Genomic DNA, 20,566 nt, shown 5'->3' with positions numbered 1-20,566 from the left:
CTAGAAATCAACAATATGTGAAATCGTTTAGTCATCTAATAGTTACCTAATAAATAGACGAATCATGTTATTTAATTAAACATCGAAATTTTAGCAACATTAATTAAACAGTTAAACTATTTTTCTATTGGATTAATTTACAAAGTTGATCTTAAAAAAATAAATAAAGCTAATAAGCACAAGGGGGGTGTCGTTTCATGCCTAGACACGGTCATCGTCCGCTTATTACCTGTCCTGGCGCGAAGAAACTGAACTTCACAACTGCTTTTCAAAAGCACTTGCAAACTTGAAGCTTCTCCGTACAGAGTACAAGATGTAAAATCCATTAAAAAAATAATATCATGCTTTCAAAACTACCCACCAACGTCCCGCCTCACCTGAGCCTTAGGTTCTTGAAAATCTACTGTAATTCCGGCGATCTACAACGTGCACGCCACCTGTTCGATCAAATTCCCGAACCAGACCTACATGCGTGGACCGTGCTCGTATCAGGCTACACGCGACATGGGTTCCTCAAGGAATCTATGAGTCTTTACGCTTCACTCAGAGCTCGGCGAATAGCGCCCGATAGCCTTCTGCTTTTATCAGTTGCTAAGGCGTGTGCTGCTCTTGGTGATGTTAGAAATGCTAAAGAGCTTCACGATGAAACAATTCGATTTGGGTTTCATTCGGATGTCGCTTTGGGTAATGCAATGGTCGATATGTTTGGAAAATGTAGATATGTTGATGGGGCGAGACGGGTTTTCGACAGCATGGCGGTGAAAGATGTGGTGTCTTGGACCTCTTTGTGTTCTTGTTATGTTAACTGCGGGCTGCCTGGGCAAGGTTTGGCGGCATTTCGAGAGATGGGGTTGAATGGAGTGAGACCCAATGCTGTGACAGTGTCTTCAATCCTACCTGCTTGCTCAGAACTGAAAGATTTGAAATTGGGAAGAGAGATTCATGGGTTTGTTCTCAAACATGGAATGGAAGAGAATGTTTTCGTTAGCAGCGCCCTTGTAAATATCTATGCTAGTTGTCTGAGCATTAAACAAGCTCAGTTGGTATTTGATATGATGTCTAAACGAGATGTCGTATCCTGGAATGTACTTCTAACTGCATATTTCTCGAACAGAGATTGCAAAAAGGGCGTAGCTTTATTTTGTAGGATGAGAAGGGAAGGTGTTAAATTGGATGGTGCTTCATGGAATGCTGTTATTGGTGGGTGCTTGAATAATGGGCAGACAATACAGGCTCTGAAAATGCTCGGACAGATGCAAGAATCAGGAATTAAGCCCAATCAGATCACAATTACTAGTTTGTTACCAGCTTGCAAAGATTTGGAGAGCTTAAGGGCAGGCAAAGAGGTGCATAGTTACATCTTTAGGACTTGTTTAATGGAGGACTTGGCTACCACAACAGCTTTGGTTTTCATGTATGCAAAATGTGGTGAGTTGGAACTTTCTCGGAGGGTCTTTGATATGATGCCAAGAACGGATACAGTTGCTTGGAATACGATGATCATTGCAAACTCGATGCATGGGGATGGAGAAGAAGCCTTGTCGCTGTTCAGGAAAATGTTAGACTCCAAGGTGAAGCCCAATTCTGTTACTTTCACTGGTGTTTTGTGTGGTTGTAGCCATTCTCGGCTGGTTGATGAAGGCATCGTGGTTTTTGATTCAATGAGGACGGATCACTCAATAGAACCTGATGCAGATCATTACTCATGCATGGTTGATGTGCTTAGCCGTGCTGGTCGTCTAGTTGAGGCATATCAGTTCATACAAAGAATGCCAATGGAACCTACTCCCGGTGCTTGGGGAGCATTGCTTGGTGCGTGTAGAGTGCATAAAAATGTGGACTTAGCAAAAATTGCAGCAAACAAGCTGTTCGAAATTGAACCAGATAACCCCGGCAACTATGTACTGTTGTCCAACATTTTAGTCACTGCCAATCGATGGGAAGAAGCTTCGGAAACCAGGAAGTTGATGAGAGACAGAGGAATCACAAAAACACCGGGTTGTTCTTGGGTTCAGGTTAGAAATAGAGTCTACTCTTTTGTTTCCGGTGATAGGAGTAACGAGCGTAGCGAGGAGATATACAAGTTTTTGGTTGACATCGGTGAGAAGATGAGATTGGCAGGGTATGTCCCCAACACTGATTTTGTTCTGCAAGATGTGGATCAAGAGGAGAAAGTGGGGATCCTTTGCAACCATAGTGAGAAGCTTGCTGTAGCTTTTGGGATACTCAATTTGAATGGCGAATCGACTATTCGGGTATTTAAGAATTTGAGGATATGTGGGGACTGCCATAATGCCATCAAGTTCATGGCCAAGATTGTTGGTGTGCAGATTATTGTTAGAGATTCCTTGAGGTTTCACCATTTCAAAAATGGAGATTGTTCTTGTAGAGATTTCTGGTGATATTCAGTAACCAGGTTATTGAATGTTGGGCTTGTAACTGATGCCGTTAAGAGTATTTACTCATGCCCTCGAGGTTATGTGCTCGATTCTATCCAACTAATATCACACTATTTCCCCAAAGACAAATATTGGATTATTAAATGTTGTAAATCTATCGGACGGTGTCATCCTAAAGGGTGCATACGGATGCTCTGAGAATATTTTGATAGGACGAATGAAAAATAAACGAGCTGGATTGGTGTCGAACACAAAAGCTCGGTTCTAACAAGATCTTGTAGCAAATTTGTACATGAAATTCGTCGATATTTTCGGTGAACGAGATTTTCGGTGGGTAGCGACCGAACCAGGTTGGTAATGTCGTTTAGGATCAACAAGCAAAGACGCCCGCGCTTTGCTGCGGGTTTTGAAACCGTACTCACAATTTAAAACACCCATCTTCTAATAATTTAGAAGCCAATCAAAGCAATTGAGTGATTGCAATCCAAAGGGGAAATTGCTAAGTTACATTTACATACACTTCCAAAAGTCTCCCACATTGATTAGTCGTTTATTTTGCACCTGTATTTTACTAACTCTATGTTAAAAGTTCTATGTACAACCAAAAAACACAGATCTGAACGACTAAAAGGATGGAGCTTCAAGTCCCAAATATATACAATTTCAAAAATTGCCCACATGGTTCTATTTTTCATGTTGCTTCTCTGTTCTTGGGCAGCTGGGCTCATCAAAAAACATCTTCCATTTGTTCTGTATTGTTAAAGAGAACTTCAGTCATCTTTGCACTTGTTCTTGCTGTATATTGAAATTAAATTATTTGCATAAGAAATATGATAAAAAGAAAAATTAACCTACAAAAATGTAATCCAGTGTGAGAATTGTAAGCAAACCCCTTTCATAAATTAAACTTAACAATGACTGATAGTTTGATATTGGTTAAGGGAGATAGTCAAACTAATGTGCTCGCTACTTTGCTCTTTTAAGTTTGAATGGATCAGAATTATTATCTTTGTAGAAAAAGAACTATACGAACCAAATCTTTTAGAAGCTTTATCAAAATAAACAAAAATACAGAAGAATAAATTCTTATTTTCCTTTTATGGGAAGAGCCAAATGTTTCAGTAGTTAATTGTTAATATTTGTTGTGACCTTTGTGTGAATTCCAAGTTCAGTAGTTACTTTTGGAATAAATGGACAAAAAGGAAAATTAACAAATTCTGCCTATTCAGGTTCAACTCTAAACAAATATAAACTTAAGCATTTGGACTTTTTCTTATGTTTTCACTAAGTTGGGAACCTAATAACAAAATTTCATCCCAATAAGAACCAAATCTTTAAGAAGCTTTATCAGAATAAACAAAAATAAAGAAGAATAAATTCTTATTTTCCTTTTCTGGGAAGAGCCAAATGTTTCAGTATTTGTTAATTGTTAAAATTTGTTGTGAACTTTGTGTGAATTAACCCAAAATTCAACACACATAAATAGAAATAAAAATTCAGAAACCTTTCCCAACAATTGAAAAGAGTAGGTTTTACGTTCAGAAGTCAAGCCTACAAAGATACGCATGTTCATTAACTTCATTAACATCCTCCATTTATGACAACCCTATCAAAACCTCACAAAACCATAATATCCCTGGACACCAATCCCACCCACCATTGAAACAATTTGACCAAACCCAAATCAAACTAACCAAATTTTAGCCAACAACTGATCAAAATAACATTGCACAAACCCCAAAAGTTGCACCAATTCCACACATAAGTGTAAACTCGTACAGCAAGCCTATCCAGGTTCAACTCTAAACAAATATAAACTTAAGCATTTGAGCTTTTTCTTATGCTAAGTTGGGAACCTAATAACAAAATTTCATCCCACTAGTCCTAACCACAAAGTAAAACCGTACTTCTGGGACCTAACTAATAGTTAAAGCATTCATAACAAATAGATGTAATGTACCGGGTTTTGGAAGCAGCAAACACTATTTCAGATTTGCTTGGAGACACTTTGTTCCTGAGAGATTTAATGGGAAAATCTTCAATGTTTGAAGCGTTTTGTTCATCTATTTCTTCGGTAATTTCAGTTTCCCTTAAATCAATATAAACAGAAGAGGGATTAATACATTAGTAAATATCAGGTTATTTGAAAATATAGATACAAATGAAATAATTACCATGAAAACTCTTACCTTTTTTGTTTTTTTCTATTCTCAGAGCTGAAGAGACTCTTCCGAATTGAACTTTTTGTAGATGATGTGACAATAGTGGGTAAAATGGTGGAAGAGATAGGTTTTAACTCTTTATCAAAAAGTGGTGGGGTAGATGAAAAATTATGAGCTGTCGTATCTTCCTCCTCAAATTCAGCCAATGATTCATAAGAAGCTTTGGAACTTAATTGAACAGCTTGTATTTTGTCGTCGAAAATCACTTGGATCAAAAGATCATTTCTGTTGAAATCATTTTTCAAATTTCCAAATCGAAGTTGAAAATTTTTGATATGCCCTTGACATTGGAGAATTGCATATGGTAGCTCTTGTTGATCAGTAAACCCTTTTTCGACAACTAAATCATAACATGAAGTTCCAAATAAACGTTCAGCCGGTTTACCAATGATGATAGCATTGGTCTCATCGCTGGCGTCTTCGAGGATTAAACTTACTTTGAACCTAAGTATATGAAGAACAATATTTCAGTACAAAGATTATGAAATTAGTTGTAAACATTTGGTTTACCAAATGAGGGTACTTAAATATTATGAAATTAGTTATAAACATTTGGCTTACCAGGGAAGGGGAATTTGAACATTGTGCTTTACACAAATTAGCATGTCATTATTTTCATCCTTTCTAAGTTGTTTGTAGCAGCATGGACATGCTTTGTACCACCAGCCAGCATGCGTGTCAAAACGTGTAACAGCTGCTCTACATAAGACTGAAGTGTTCTGAAATATATGTACAGACAGTAATTAATATATGGATCTCTAAGAATGATATATACTTAACTAATGTGTCATATATCATATGAGGAATATAATTTATTTAACAATAAACGATGCGTATTAGTATCACAGCAGGTGCACATATCTGATTTCTAAAACATTGAGAAAAGTTTGTTTACCTTATACAAATCTGGATCCAAAATATTCAAATCCTGAACAGACATTTTTTCAGCGTTTTCTAATTGTTCTGATCCCATTAATTGCCTTGCTGATGTTGACAACATTTTTACAGAATGAGCCGGACCAACAAAGCTGCATATATTTTTGTATTCAAATCAAATCGAATAAGAATCTAAACCATGAAGGGATACTAAGCATTTATCAATTGAAAAAGAAAATTTCACATATTATACCATCAGAAATTTGCAAGAATAATTTTCATACTTCTATAGATTTATTGCATCACCATGTAATGCATATACAAACATGGCTTGTGTTTCTAAAGTGTGGTCTCTCAAAAGTTTGTCCAAATGTATATGCAAATGTTGTTATTGTCACAGCCCGTCCCGGGATTTTTATATCTGGGACGTGAATTGAAGTAATTACCCTTGGCGGACATTAAGGTACGTGTGTGTGTGACATTATTTGAATTAATTTTGTAAGTTTTGGGATTAAACTTTTGGAATTTGAATTTTTGTGGTTAGGGATTTGGATGGATGGTGAGGATTGTGTTGGGCCACACAATCACACACACACGCACTCCTTGTCTTCTCTCCCTCTCGTAGCACTCTCTGTCTCTCCCTCGACCTCACACACACACACACCCAATGTGTACGGCACACACCCAAACCCTCTAAAAACTCGACGGATCGAGGCAACCAAGGTATGCATCTTCATCCTTTCGACGTTCTGAGTTCATTGGTACTAGTTTTAGGAAGTGAAACCCTCGAAATCACGGGAAACCCGAACCTCCATTTTTGAGTTACTGTTCATGCACACGTAAAATGTCGTGTTTCAGGGAATTCTAAGCTTGTAGTGAGCTTAGTGAAGTCCTAAGGAGGCTCGGAGTACTTCGTTTGAAGGATTTGGACGTCGGGATCACGTGGTTCCATTTTGGCCGAATTTCTTGGGAATTTCCGGTGCGATTTCTTGATTTTTAGAGCCTTAAACTAGTCTATCGTGATTCTACATGTTTGGGGCTTCAATTTGATATAAAATACGAAGAAAATGGGTGAAAAACGAAGGAGAACAAGAGGTTTTAAAATTGGCCGGAAAACGGTCGCCGGAAAAACCAGTCCGGCGACCCAAGGAAGAAGAAGGGCGCGTGGGGGCGCGTGGAACATCAAAAAAATAATCTAAAAATATGTCGATGTTCGTGACGTCGAGTAGATCACTGTGGTATATTCATATACCCAAATTGAGCACTGTATGAGAAAGTTATTACGATTATTCGTTAGGTGCTTTAAATAACGTTTTATAGTTTTCGCATTTAGGTGAAAATGTGAATTGACGATCCGACCGTTGGATCGTCACCAAACTTTGATACGTTGTAATACGTAATATTTGAGGATTATTGGAACTTACGGATTGGGAATCCGAGTTACGGATCTTCCGGAATTGGAGTTGTAAGTTCATAAAATAAAATGTTAACCGTCACTTAGTTTTGGAAATTGACGGAGATCCGACCGTTGGATGGTAATGAAATTTCAGGATGTTGTCCTAGAGATATATTGTGGACCTCTGGAAGTTATGGATTTAAAATCTGAGTTGCAGATCTTTCGGATCGAACTGCGTAGTGATGTGTTTTATATAAGTTATATTCTATCGATATGATTTCTGAGGTTGGATTTGATTATTGTTCTAGGCGGCGATCGTCATGACGCCTTGATGTGTTGTGCTAGGGAGTTGTAGGGCGAACTCCAGGTGAGTGGGCAGTTTTGTTTTCGTATTACCTATATACTATTGAGTTTTCCCAGAAATTGAATTTAAATGAAAGTATGATTTAAAATGCAATGGATAGATTTATATGAAAAGTATGATTTGAAATGCCATGCATAGAAGTATATGAAAAGCATGAATTGATGTATGATGCATATATATATGTGAATTGGTGCTGTGGACGCACAGGTAAGTATCAGGTGAGTTTTATATTATTCATGTGCATTGTTGATGTGTATATTGTGGATAGCTCATAACCTGCAATCATGGTGTTAGTGCTTATATTATTCACCACACCGCACGCTCGTCTTGGATCCAAGTAGGTGGATGTCGTACAGACCAAGTGAGGGTTCCGACATGCTAGTCGTATAGATTACTAGATGTGATTCCGACTAGTGGGTGACCTTAGATTATGTGCACAGATGATTGATGAGAGAAGCACTAGAGCGTATTATTACACCATCCATGTCGTACAGACTACTTCAGGTAGTTCCGACTTATCTGCAGTGTAGTGCCGTACAGGTTATCGAGGTGACTCCGGTTGGATTGGATGTTGAGCTATGGAATTAACCGTACAGGACCAACTGCAGGGTCTCCGGTTAATTCAACTTTTCACCTGTTACATTGATGCATCATTTATTTTGTTTTCGAAATTAAAACATGGCATACTTTCGGGTTTTAAAGAAAAATTGATGATTCGAGATTTATGAAAAGTATTATGTTATTATACTATTTTCTGGGAAAAGTATACAGGTTTTACAGTGAGGGGTTAGAATTATTTTTGACGAAATGTTTTTGAAAAGCTTGGTTTTACTGACCCACTCAATTTTGTTTTTCGCCCCTCCAGGTTCTTGATAGCAGAGTTTTGGTGGCCACAAGGAATCCAACGGTATTCTGACAGAATTCACAAAAGTAGGACTCACCTTCGAGGGTTTCCATTTTAATAATTGTATTTTAAAAGCTTCCGAACTGTGTAAATGGTTACGTCACTCTCATGTGACGGCCAGCATGCCCTCCTTCAGGACAGGGTGTGTCAGTTATGGCAGACTAAAATGAACACGTTCTTATGAGAGATTTTTTTTACGGATAAGGGGAAAAAAAAGATCATGAATTTTAATAAAACAAAATATTTTGACCTTAAAGGGAGACAAATTCCACCTCATCTACTGTACAGCAACAACAATGAGTTGTATACATCATTTTTTAAACAATTCTAATCAACTTGATAAACCTTTCCAAGTTTGCATATAGCTTGCATAAGTTTACAATATTACAAAAACAGGTATGCTAGTTTGTAATGTACAATTTTAGGTAGTTGTAGCAAATTATTTAATCAAACTTACACTCAAAAAAGCTAGATCATAGCCTTTTTAATTATAGAAACATGTAAACTAAAAGAAATATAAAAACATTGTATTCCCAGATGTGTTTAATTGAAATAACAGTTTCATATTTATATGCATACCATTAGTAAACAGGTATATCCATATTTTTTCTCTCATACTCAATTTCAACATGAAAACAATATTTTCAACAATTTGAAATATAGGAACTGACATTGCTTTGTAAGGTGCTGCCTCAGGAATGTCTGGATTGATGAAAATCATTGTGGAAATACTGCTGTTCAGCACAATATTTTCTAGTTGTTTATAGATGAGGAATTAAATCATTATTTTATATAATAAAAATGAACAATTGAACATAGAACTAAAAAATTTCATACCTCTGAATTGTCTAACTTTAAGGCTTGTAAAAACACCCAAAACTGGTGGTGTCAAGTGTTCCAGAGCTTTGAAATCAAAAGTCTTTGCAGTGTCACCCCACAACGTCAGGTTAACATCTTCTTTCTTAAGTGAATGAATATTACGAAAAAATTAGTGCAACAATTTTGAGAAATTCAGATGTCTCGACAAATTATTTACCTGATATTTTGCAACTTAACTTCACATATTTTCTCCATTCTCTCATTATTGATCATTCTGTCCTCCAAAGGCTTTACTGCAGTGATGCGTCCCAGAACGTCTCAAAATTTATCCAAAAAGTGTAGTCAGATATGAAAATGCTTGAAAAATATTGACAAAATGATACTAAATTGATGTTAAATTTTTTTATTATATATATATATATATATATATATATATATATGATTACCTGTGAGAATATCATATTGATCGATACGAGAAGACAATTGGGAATAATAGTTAAGTAAAACCGATGTGAGGGAATGTTTGGATGAACACCTGGCAACTCTTCAAAATTTGTTCTTGTATTGAAGCACACTTGTGCCTCATGGGGGACAATTTTGTAGGACAGTTTACAACGACTGGTAGAAAAGCGAGTGATCTCATAAACATGATTAGCTTTAATTTTTGGAGCAACATTCTCATAATCAATTTCTTTTGCAGAGGCTTGAATTGCATCTTTCTACATGATTACAAATAAATTTACAAAATTAGGCAAATAAACATGCACAGTACATCATTTAAATTCAAAAAATATAATCTGATAAAATGATATACATCAGAGCAAAAGTTTGAAATCATAACCACAATTTAAAATTGAAAACCTAAAAAAACAAAATACTTACCATTTCGTCAACCAATATACATTGAAGACCACCAAACGCATCCTTTCCTATAACCTTAGGTCTCCAAATTCTGCATACACGGACTCTGATCTTCTTATTAAACTGAAAATGTGATAAACTTCGGATAGGATCTATCATCATTCCGCTACAACTGCAAGTCAATTTACATGACATTAGATGTCAGTCGCTCGGGGCGCTTGTTTTATAATCTTGATCCCCTTTAAAATAAGAGTGGTATACATTATTTATCAATGCAGACATCTAAAATAATAATAAGCAGAAAGAATGAAACAGGGAAATTGAGGACGAAATTGAGCATGAAATAAGCAGAAAGAATGAAACAGCTAAGTTCTAAAATGATAATACTTGCACAATAAATGAAATAGCGGAACGAATCAGCAAGCTATAATTTCAAGGACTACTAAAAGCAAACAGTCACTGTCCTATCGGACCTGTGCCTTATTGAATATAAAATACTATTCATAACATACTCAATTTGTTTTGTTCACATTTTTCTCTATTCATTACATATATGATCTGGTTTTGGTGTGTGTAGTTTCACAATAATCTAGTTTTTGAGATATTTTTTCACGTAAAACATCATGCTTTCTTGACGTCCAAAACATATAGACTGAGGGCAGGATCAAACCAACTAATTGACAAAAATTAATCTATCATCATTTAGAAGCACATACTCAAATTAACATCTGAGCGCAAATCAATCCAGTTGGACTTGATCATCCGAGGACTTCAAATCCTGCTGTTCAGATATAATCCATTTGTTAAGAGTTGTATGTATATCTATTATATGAAACCAGAAATGATAAATTAAGGACTTTTACTCTGTAATCTATAGTATAACTAATTAGCTTGGAAAGATGGAGAAGAAGGTGAATGCTACCGTGTTTTGTTTTCTGGTGAAAGCTAGCTAGCTGCTTCATCTGCAATTGACTGTAATCAGTGAGATTGATGCACCAAGACTAAAGCAAATAATATGGTCAAAATAATACGATATCGAAATGATGAATTAAGAACAACTTCAATAAAGAAACTAATTGATTCAAAACATAAAATTCTTACAAACCAACACAAACGATACATTTGATTCCCAAGCAGAACCCAGAATCTAAAATCGAAAAAATGGTAAGGAATATTGCGGATTACCGTCGACTTGCTCGAACGCCTTCACCAAGGATTACCGTCGACTTGGTCGATCGCCTTCACCAAGCTCGCGTGATCGTACAGATCACCCTGTAAAGTAAAAAAAAAAACAACACACACACACACACATGAAACCAAAAATAATTTCAGGGAAATTGATAGATAATCAAATTTATTTGAAGAGATGAAGAGGTAACCTACTTTACTACAATTTACCTCTACCAAGTTAAATGGATTATACTTATCCAGCCATCTTGCCCGCTCTGATGGAGCAATCTTTCTTCAATTAATCTACCTTTGTTGGGCAACTATGACTGAGTTTTGGGTTGTGGATTTAAGATTTCTCTTTCGGGGAAAGGAGGAGGATTCTAGGTTGGGGAAAGCAAGGAGCAAGGATAAAAAGGAGAGTGCCCAAAAACAGCAAAACGATTTATAGGGTTTGATAGAGGAGCCTGCAGCCAGTTGAAGGAAGATTGAAGCGGTGGAAAGGAAGCAACGAAACCGTGAGAGAAAAAAATTTAAAAGGGAATGAAACTGTGAGAGCAAGATTGAAGCGGTGGAAAGGATGAACAATGAGTCGAAGAGACAGAGGGAAGAAGCTGGGAAAACCCACGCGTCCCATTTTGTTCTCCGTTTGACAGCAAAGCAAATGTTCTCCGTTTGACAGCAAGCAAAAGGGGCAAAGTTGCAATAAAAGAAAAATGGGCGAGGGCAAAATCGGAAATTCACTGTACGATGAATAGTGATTTAGGCGTTTTTCCCTTTTAGTATATATATAATTTATTCAAAGATAAACTGGAAGTATAAATTCATTACCAATGAACAATATGGTCTTGACATATCATTTGTACAATTTTGTCGATCTGATAATTAGTTCACTCTTTTACAGTTCACTTGTTGAACAATCATACAAAACATCCACTTCTTTAGAAAATAAAAGGAATAGATGACTAGAAATCCCACTTAGAGATCACATAGTAGGAGTTCCTATCCATCATCTTCATCGTTTTATCTTCAAATTACGGTTGATTCGTCAAATTAAAACTCTCGTAGATCCGGCAACCAAGTACGAGTTATCGTAGACTTTTATGTCCCAAATATTCCCTTTAATAAGGTCGCATTGACCGGTCTCTTCACCGTATAACCTTTACTCAGAAAACAAGAGCAAAATTTACCTTCATCGCTTCCACTAAAGACATGCTTAATTACAAGGAATAAAAATTAAAATCGTTTTTATTCTTGAGTTCCTACCCATGCAAAGAAATTGGTATCAAATAAAGGCACTCAATTTTTTAATAAAAATCAACAAACTTGGGAGTCAAGATCAGGGGCAGATCCATTCATGACCCCGGGTGATCACGGGACCATCCAAAAGTCCGAAGAAGCGCCTGTGAAAACATGCAAAGATCACCCGATGGTTTGGGCAGGTGGTGGAAAAGAGAAACCACCATGGTTGTGCAGATGATGTGCAACAGAAGTTTTGACCCAAGAAAAAATATCTAATTTCAGATGAAGAGAAACACAAAGAAGACCACCAAGGCTCAGCTGTCCTTGGAGCTTGGTTCCAATGAAGAAGAAAGTACTCCCCATTTTTCATATGTTTTTTTTTAATTGTTGTCCAATTAGGTACTTATTTATTTGATATACAATAAATTTATTTAAGGTTTGTTTAGACCTCTATCTAGGCGCCGTCTAGAAGCATAGACACTAGGTTCTAATCCGCCGCTTGACTAACACCTAACGTACCTTAATTATAATAACTTGATTTTAAAATCCTGAATCCGACACTGGTAACAGAACAAGGGAGAGCGTGCCTACAAGCTGGTCAAAAAGCTTGTGGATGTGAAGTCACCCCCCCCTCAACTTATTTGGATAACAAAGTGACGGGACGGGACTGGACAGTGGAAGAAATGGAGCAATGTGAAACATTATATTACCAGTTACCAGATTACAAATGGAAAAGGATCAAACTTTTAGCAGTGAGATAGCAAATGGACCAACCAATCATTCCTGAAAAAACCCAGCAGCTGATATGTATGTTGATTCTTTCCCCTCTCTCCATTTCTTATTCATCTCTCGGTTTTTTTATTAATTAGTGTTAAAATTATCCGTGCTCATCCTGGAAAAACATTCATCCTGGAAAAACATTCGGTAATCCATTTGTTTATGTTCATCTAATGAGAATTTAACCAACCCAGAATTTTGATTCTTGTTATCTGTTGCAAAAGTTTCAGTCTTTGTAGCATATTTTAGCTCTGTCAATGGCGGTTCTTGTAAATTCAGTCTCTCCAATTGCACACCCATCGCCAGAAGCCACCAGAAAGACTTGCGGCTTCTTCTCCCACATCAGGAATCTCCAACCCCTTTCACTCAGCAAGGGCTTTTCCAGAGTTTTGGCGACTACCCAGATCACGATTTCTCCGAAAGACACGGTTTTCACCTTGCCCAACTGGAGGCATGCCAAGAATGACAGAAGAAGTAGGGAGCTCAGACTCATTGATGCCTTTCTGCACTTGGAGTCTATGGTGGGGAAGGGCCAGAAGCCTGATGTGGCTCAGGCAACTCAGCTCTTGTATGACCTCTGCAAGGCGAATAAGATGCGAAAGGCGGTCAGAGTCATCGAAATGATGGTTGTTTCCGGCATTATACCTGATGCAGCTTCTTATACTTTCTTGGTGAATTACTTGTGTAAAAGAGGGAACATTGGGTATGCAATGCAGCTGGTAGAGAAGATGGAGGAGTATGGATATCCAACGAATACTGTGACCTACAATTCGCTCGTTAGAGGGCTTTGCGTGCGCGGAAACTTGAATCAGAGCTTGCAGCTTTTGGATAGACTGATACAGAAGGGGTTGGTTCCGAATGTTTATACCTACTCTTTCTTGCTGGAAGCTGCTTATAAGGAAAGAGGGGTCAATGAAGCCATGAAGCTCCTGCAGGAGATAATTGCTAAAGGTGGAAAGCCTAATTTGGTAAGTTACAATGTCTTGTTAACTGGCTTGTGTAAGGAAGGTAGGACTGATGAGGCGTTGCGGTTCTTTAGGAGTTTGCCTTCCATGGGATTCGATCCAAATGTTGTGAGCTATAACATCGTGTTGAGGAGCTTGTGTTACGAGGGAAGGTGGGAAGAGGCGAATGTGCTTCTGTCTGAGATGGAAGGCGAGGACCGGGCCCCTTCCATAGTTACGTATAACATCTTAATCGGTTCACTTGCACTTCATGGTAGAACTGAGCATGCTCTTGGAGTTTTGGACGAAATGCTGAGAGGTCGTTTCAAACCTACCGCTGCCAGCTACAATCCGATCATTGGTCATCTCTGCAAAGAGGGGAATGTGGATGGTGCTGTGAAGTGTCTAGACCAAATGATTCATCGGCGGTGCAATCCTAATGAGGGAACATTCAATGCCATTGCTGTGCTCTGTGAGAAAGGTTTGGTGCCAGCGGCATTCTCTATCATTCAAAGCCTCTGTAATAAACAAAAGTGCTCCAGTTACGAGTTCTACAAAAACGTAATCTCAAGCTTGTGTCGCAAAGGAAACACGTTTCCAGCGTTTCAAATATTGTACGAAGTGACCAAGCACGGTTTCACTCCAGATTCTTATACATATTCATCTCTGATCAGAGGGTTGTGTTTGGAGGGTATGCTTGATGAGGCGATTGAGATTTTCAAGGTAATGGAAGAAAACAACCTTAGGCCTGATACCGACAATTTCAATGCTCTTATACTCGGTTTTTGCAAATCGCGAAGAACAGACTTGTCCTTCCAGGTTTTTGAGATGATGGTCGAGAAAGGGCGTATGCCTAATGAGATGACCTACACCATTCTGGTGGAAGGAATTGCGCACGAAGGAGAACTGGAGCTGGCAGCCAGAGTCTTAAAGGAGTTGCACCTGCGACATGTTATGAGTCTGAATACAGTGGAAAGACTGGTCATGCAGTATGACTTTGAGGATTTACTGGGATAGGCACACAAGGGAAAACGAAAAGGAAACAGTGTTAAAGGAGAGAAGGGCAAGAAGTTTCGGAAACTCAGAGGGCCTTTTGAATCTTTTGTTTTGTAGATTTTGGAAATGGGCGATGAGGCAGAAAAGAAGAAGAATGGGAAAGGCACTCCTTGTGAATAATAATATCCATCGATACAGGATTTGGAAATGGGCGGAGAACGAGTTCAGACCAAGTTTTGCCCCACACTCTGTAACCTCATTTGCTTGAAGCTAATTATTTTATGAAAGGCTGTTACTCCGGTTTCCTTCTGTAAATTGAGTCTTTAACTGTTGCTCTGAGATCTGTTTCAAACCACATGCACGATTATGTTGTTTTTTTCTGAAAGAGCGTTGCTCCGAAGATTGTGTATCGGGTTTTCTCGTGTTGAAACTCAGCGCAGAGGCAAATATATTTATCGTCGAAGAGCTGTAATGCATATAGTTATTTCAGCAAAGAAATAATTGTTTGGCAGAAACTCTCATATCATGAATGTTTACGCAACTTCAAGGGCCTAGCACGAGACTGCGAAACTCAAACTTAGGACCTCTTTCAACGGGGTGATGAAATGCAAATCCATGCACAACGGAACCAATATAATTTAACATATATCACCGGGCAAAGAGGACTCTCTTCATGTCTGTCCAGTGTACACCGTATAATGCAGACTTACGTATATCCCAATTTTGCTCAAGCAAATTGTATTTTCTTGCCGAAGTTGACCAAAGTTCAAGATCAACTCAGATAAATCAGATACATGACCAAACCCAAACATCCCCACTTACCTGATACCTACGACTTGTTAGCAACCAAACTGGGTTTCTGCAAATCTAAAATTTTGAAAAACTCTCGGAGGCCTTGAGACGATAATGCATGAATGGTGAAAGAAAAAATCCATTTGGTGCTGTGAAAGGTATAATTGGATAAGTTAAGGAGCACACAGCCAAATGGTGATGGCCGTGAATGGTGACAGAGGAAAGCAGTTGCGAGACTAAAATACTAAACGCCTAGGATTTTTTATTCAGCGTGACACCGGAAAACATAAACAACCGATAAGGAGAAGAAACCAGGACCAAAGAACCTGCTGATGGTGTCCGGGGACAAGTCCTGGTTCTGCAGGTTGGCCAATGAATCCTACAGACCTTGTTTATGTGTTCTAAAACCTAAAGAACTGAATCTAATGGGCACAAAACAATGCATCATATACGATCCCAGGTCGAGCAGAGGATACAAAAGCTCTAAACATTGACATCTAATGCGACCCGGGATCCACATTGCATCATAACAACACAATCATTCAACTTAGAACAAAAAATAACAGAGGAAATCAAAGTCGAAAAACATCAAAGCAAGTAGAAGCCATTGCAATTTAACCAAATCGATACTTAATTATGTAATTAGAAGCAGAGTTAAACCAGTCATAAGAACATTAACATCCACATAGTTAGAATCCCGAAACTACTAAAACCGAAATTCAGAGTAATAAACCCTCACGAGCAACCTCCAGTCTACAAAACAACCTCACATGGGTTAGCTCACCCCATGAGAAGGCGGCGATGCGGACGACGGAGCAAAAGGCGGCTACTTGGATCTCTGCCTCATCTTTCGGCGCTTCCTCTTCAGCCTCCTCATGCGCTTCTTCTTCCACTGAAAACAACGATGTCAATAAAAACAATACAGTTTAATCACAACCACCGCACGCAATTGATTCAACCATCACCGGCAGATTTGATAGACTTTTCGATTCGAACACGGAAACAAAGAGAACCCATCGAATTCAAGGTTGAAAATAGAAATATTTCAGAAGAGGGTGTTGATGATTTACCTTGGCCCTCATGATCGATGGGAAATGCTGCTACTGTGATACCAGAACGATGGCCGCGACGTCTCCAGAAGAAAGCTACAGGGTTTCTGATGCGTCTGAACCCTAATCTCGGTGCTGCTTCTTGTAGATGTGGTCATGGGCCAAGAAGCCCAGAATGGGGGAAATACTGTTAACTTAGGCCCAAAATGGAAAAAGCCCGGTATCCCCAATTTCTAAATTTAATTTTCTGTTTGGTTGCCGAGAAAACTAAGTGAGAAAATCTATCAATCAAACTCATTGGTGAAGCTGAGAAAATGGAAAGCCAGAAGACCGAGCTGGAGTCATCAGAGGAGAAGAGTGTGACTGTGGACCAGAACGACAACGCGAAGAACAGATTACAGTCGACCTTTTTAGTTATAGCATACCAAGAATCCTCAGCATTTTAGTTATACATGGATGCAAGCACATATAGTTAACCTTTTTAGTTATTCTGATTGTATTGCTGTTTTCGTAAAGCGTCTTAGATGCCTTGATGTAGTTCTCATGCATGAACTTCAAAGTGATAGATGGTAATTCAACAACAGTAAATCTTAATCGTTTACTGGCTTGAAAACGAGAACACACAAGGCAGTTGCACGATGGAAAAGGAACAAAGTGTTTTTGTAATTTTAGTCAAAGATTAGTTTGCTGTTGTTTTGTACACAAATGTTTTTCTTCTGAATATTTTTATTCGGAAGTTAATGTTGTTCGTTGGTAAATGTATCACCTAGCAGAATGTATGACACAATCTCGGGTTAACACAATACGTTCTTCGCCATTTCCGTCGTTGTTATTAGTATTGCCATCTCAGGACGCAGTAATACTTTTGCAGTACTCACTCACTATAAAGTTATTGGCTTTCGACACAACCGCTGTCTTGCCGGAACCAGCCATTCCATAAACATGTATCGTCCCTACCTCCTTTGCCATCACATGCTTGTTAACCTCTTCAACGATACTCGCTGTCCTGCCGAGCAGTCTTGTGGTGTCTTTGACGTATCCCACCGTCCGTTCAACTTTGCGATTCTCTCTTCGATTTCTCTCAAAGTTTTATACTGTGACCAGCATCATCCTCTATAACTTCGGTCGCCCTTTGCAACCAGCCCGGAATTTTGACCACCTTGCAGTCCCCTTCTACTGCACTCACCAACTGTTTCAAACTATTCACGGTCCTTCTAAACGTCTCAAGTTTTTGTTGCGCTTTCGGAACAATTATAATCCTCCAAAAAGGGTTCAAGTATACAAGGTGATACCAGGGTAATTAACAACTACTGTTAGTGACACACCTCGATCCTAGAATCAAGGCGTGCTGGCCGTCACGTGAGCGTGACGTAACCAAAAGTGCGATGCAGAAGCAAAAGATAAGAGAAATACGAAGGAATAAAAAACCAACTACTAGCAATAATATCCAACTAACATGCTAGAGTAAGTTTAAGTGTGAAACACACAAATTCAGAGCATAAGTACTAGGTGCAGTCAAGTAGGATCATAACTAAATTACAATACCTGCAGGTGAGTCCTACATTTATGTAGTCTGTCAGTACGCCGTGGGAATCCTCGTGGGCCACCAACGCTGCTAACTAGAACATAGAGAGGCGCAAAACAAAATTGAGTGGGTCAGTAAAACCAAAGTTTTTCAAAAACATTTCATTTAAAACATTTCTAACCCCTCGCTGTAAAACATGTATACTTTCCCAAAAAATAACATAATATGCATATACTTCTTCAAATATTTCAAATCACCAATCTTTATCAAAACCCAGAAAATATGCCATGCCATAAATGTCAATAACAGATTAAGAATGCATCAATATAACAGGTGACATAATGTATCAACCGGAGACCCTGCAGTTGGTCCTATACAGTTAATTCCATAGCTCAATATCCAAACCAACCGGAGTCACCACGGTGACCTGTACGGCACTACTCTACACATAAGTCGGAACTACCTGAAGTAGTATGTACGACAAGAATGGTGTAAGAATACGCTCTAGTGCTTCTCTCATCAATCATCTGTGCACATAATATAAGGTCACCTACCAGTCGGAACCACCTCTAGTGGTCTGTACGACTAGCATGTCGGAACCCTCTCATGATCTGTACGACATCCACCTACTTGGATCCAAGGTGAGCGTACGGTGCGGGTGAATAATATAAGCACTAATACCAGGGATGCAGGTTATGAGCTCTCAACACAATTCACATGGATAATATAAAACTCACCTGATACTCACCTGTGCGTCCACAGCACCAATTTACATATATATATGCATCAATTATCAATTCCTATATTTCATAATATGCACGCATGGCATTTTAAAACATACTTTCATTTAAATTCAATTTCTGGGAAATTCAGTAGTATATAGGTAATAACAGAAAATAACTGCCCACTCACTGATAAGTCGAATGGTCGTAACCCTCGTGACGTCCTTGAATGCGCTCGTCCTCGGGATAGGTATCACCTATATGCGAAACAACTAAAACAACGTTATTTAAAGCACATAACCGACAATTTGTAATAACTTCTCATACGGTGCTCAATTTGGGTATATGAATATACCACAATGACCTACTCGACATCACAGACGTCGACATATTTTTAGAAAAAATTTTCGAGGCTCCACGCGCATCATCCCCTACCTCCAGTCGCCGAGAAAACTCGTCGGCGCCGGAAACTGGGCAGACTTGTAATCAGTCTTTTCTCACTCGATTCTCAACCATTTTCCATGAAATTTTCACCAAAACTTCACAAATTACGAGAGGAAGAAGGCTATACCTTTAAAAACCTCCAAATCCTTCGAAATCACGTCGGGAAATTTCACTAAAATCGGCCACCTTCGAACTAGGGTTTCCCGACGTCCAAAACTTCCAAATGAACGTCCCCGAGCTTCGTGGGAACTTCCTAGAGCTCACTATGAGCTTGGATTGTCCTAAAAACGAACCAATACAAAGTTAATGAATAGTGCCAAACTCGGTGCTTGTGATTTCAACATGAAAATGAGGAAAACCTTACCTGAAAATGGGACCTTTGAGTTCGTAGGGCACTCACGAACGCGATGGTGCTAATCTCCACTTCGATCCATGAAATTTCAAGGGTTTTTGGGTTGGTCTGTACAGTTTCGAGAGGGAGAGAGTGAGAGTGAACCGAGAAGAGGAGAGAGAGAGGGCACGGGGTGAGGGTATCCCGTGTGTGTGTGTGGTCCATCCCAAAACAAGTCCAACTTCTTTCCCTAACCACATAAATTACAAATAATTTTTAATCCATTTCAAATTTTCCAAACTTAGGAAAATATGCATTATTCAATAATATGTCACACACATACCTTAGCATCCGTCAAGGACAATTTCGTCATTTCACAACCTCGATAAATAGAATCTCGGGACGGGCTGTAACAATTAGACAATCAAAGATGCTGGAAACAAATGCAACCGTTTCCACAAGAAAAGAACATGCCAAAGTGAGCCAGTATAAGATCAGCATTGTACTTGCAAGTTTTGTGATAATCTCTTTTGTAATGTAATTTTTCGACGCACGTCTAAAGTTTAAAATATTCTAGGAACATGCATAATGAATGTGAGATCATGCAGATGTACTGAATGAAATAAAGAAAAACTTCACGGTGCCACTCAAAACTATAACACAATTGGTTACTAACATCATGTGTTGCTATGACAATCGTATTTAAAAATTTCTCCAACCCTATAGTCGCACCTGC

The 20,566-nt window shown here is 38.5% G+C and overlaps 3 protein-coding genes and 1 long non-coding RNA gene across 6 annotated transcripts; 2 read left to right on the top strand and 2 right to left on the bottom strand.

Moving 5' to 3' along the window:
* The first annotated feature begins 195 nt into the window (after nt 1–195).
* Nucleotides 196–2,556, top strand: LOC103445772 (pentatricopeptide repeat-containing protein At4g33990-like). The gene has a single exon (XM_008384810.4). It carries the CDS (start codon nt 342–344, stop codon nt 2,400–2,402), a length of 2,061 nt encoding a protein of 686 aa, XP_008383032.1. The 5' UTR covers nt 196–341; the 3' UTR covers nt 2,403–2,556.
* A 318-nt stretch (nt 2,557–2,874) lies between these two features.
* LOC139188488 (uncharacterized) lies at nt 2,875–9,124 on the bottom strand. The gene is made up of 7 exons (XM_070806060.1): nt 8,999–9,124; nt 8,833–8,914; nt 5,517–5,649; nt 5,183–5,340; nt 4,589–5,065; nt 4,360–4,488; nt 2,875–3,194 (listed from the first exon to the last, which is right to left on the bottom strand). The coding sequence occupies exons 2-7, from the start codon at nt 8,880–8,882 to the stop codon at nt 3,170–3,172; spliced, it is 972 nt and encodes a 323-aa protein (XP_070662161.1). The 5' UTR covers nt 8,883–8,914; nt 8,999–9,124; the 3' UTR covers nt 2,875–3,169.
* A 3,743-nt stretch (nt 9,125–12,867) lies between these two features.
* On the top strand, nt 12,868–15,306 carry LOC103445771 (pentatricopeptide repeat-containing protein At1g79080, chloroplastic). Of its 3 annotated transcripts, none has more exons than XM_008384809.4 (2): nt 12,868–13,057; nt 13,252–15,306. In XM_008384809.4, the coding sequence occupies exon 2, from the start codon at nt 13,285–13,287 to the stop codon at nt 14,986–14,988; it is 1,704 nt and encodes a 567-aa protein (XP_008383031.1). In that variant the 5' UTR covers nt 12,868–13,057; nt 13,252–13,284; the 3' UTR covers nt 14,989–15,306. The 3 variants fall into 3 exon arrangements, with proteins under 3 accessions (XP_008383031.1, XP_008383030.1, XP_028965853.1); XM_008384808.4 differs by having other exon boundaries at nt 12,878–13,057; nt 13,258–15,306; XM_029110020.2 differs by having other exon boundaries at nt 12,985–13,174; nt 13,258–15,306.
* Nucleotides 15,307–16,372: 1,066 nt separating this feature from the next.
* Nucleotides 16,373–17,011, bottom strand: LOC103445770 (uncharacterized). Its single transcript, XR_530809.4, has 2 exons — nt 16,830–17,011; nt 16,373–16,651 (listed from the first exon to the last, which is right to left on the bottom strand). It is a non-coding gene; the product is annotated as an uncharacterized lncRNA (long non-coding RNA).
* Nucleotides 17,012–20,566: the final 3,555 nt, after the last annotated feature.

Source organism: Malus domestica, chromosome 10, assembly GCF_042453785.1.
Source record: "Malus domestica chromosome 10, GDT2T_hap1".
Taxonomy (NCBI): Eukaryota; Viridiplantae; Streptophyta; class Magnoliopsida; order Rosales; family Rosaceae; genus Malus; species Malus domestica.
Note: the sequence above shows the minus strand (reverse complement) of the source record. Positions and strands in the feature narration are given on the sequence as shown.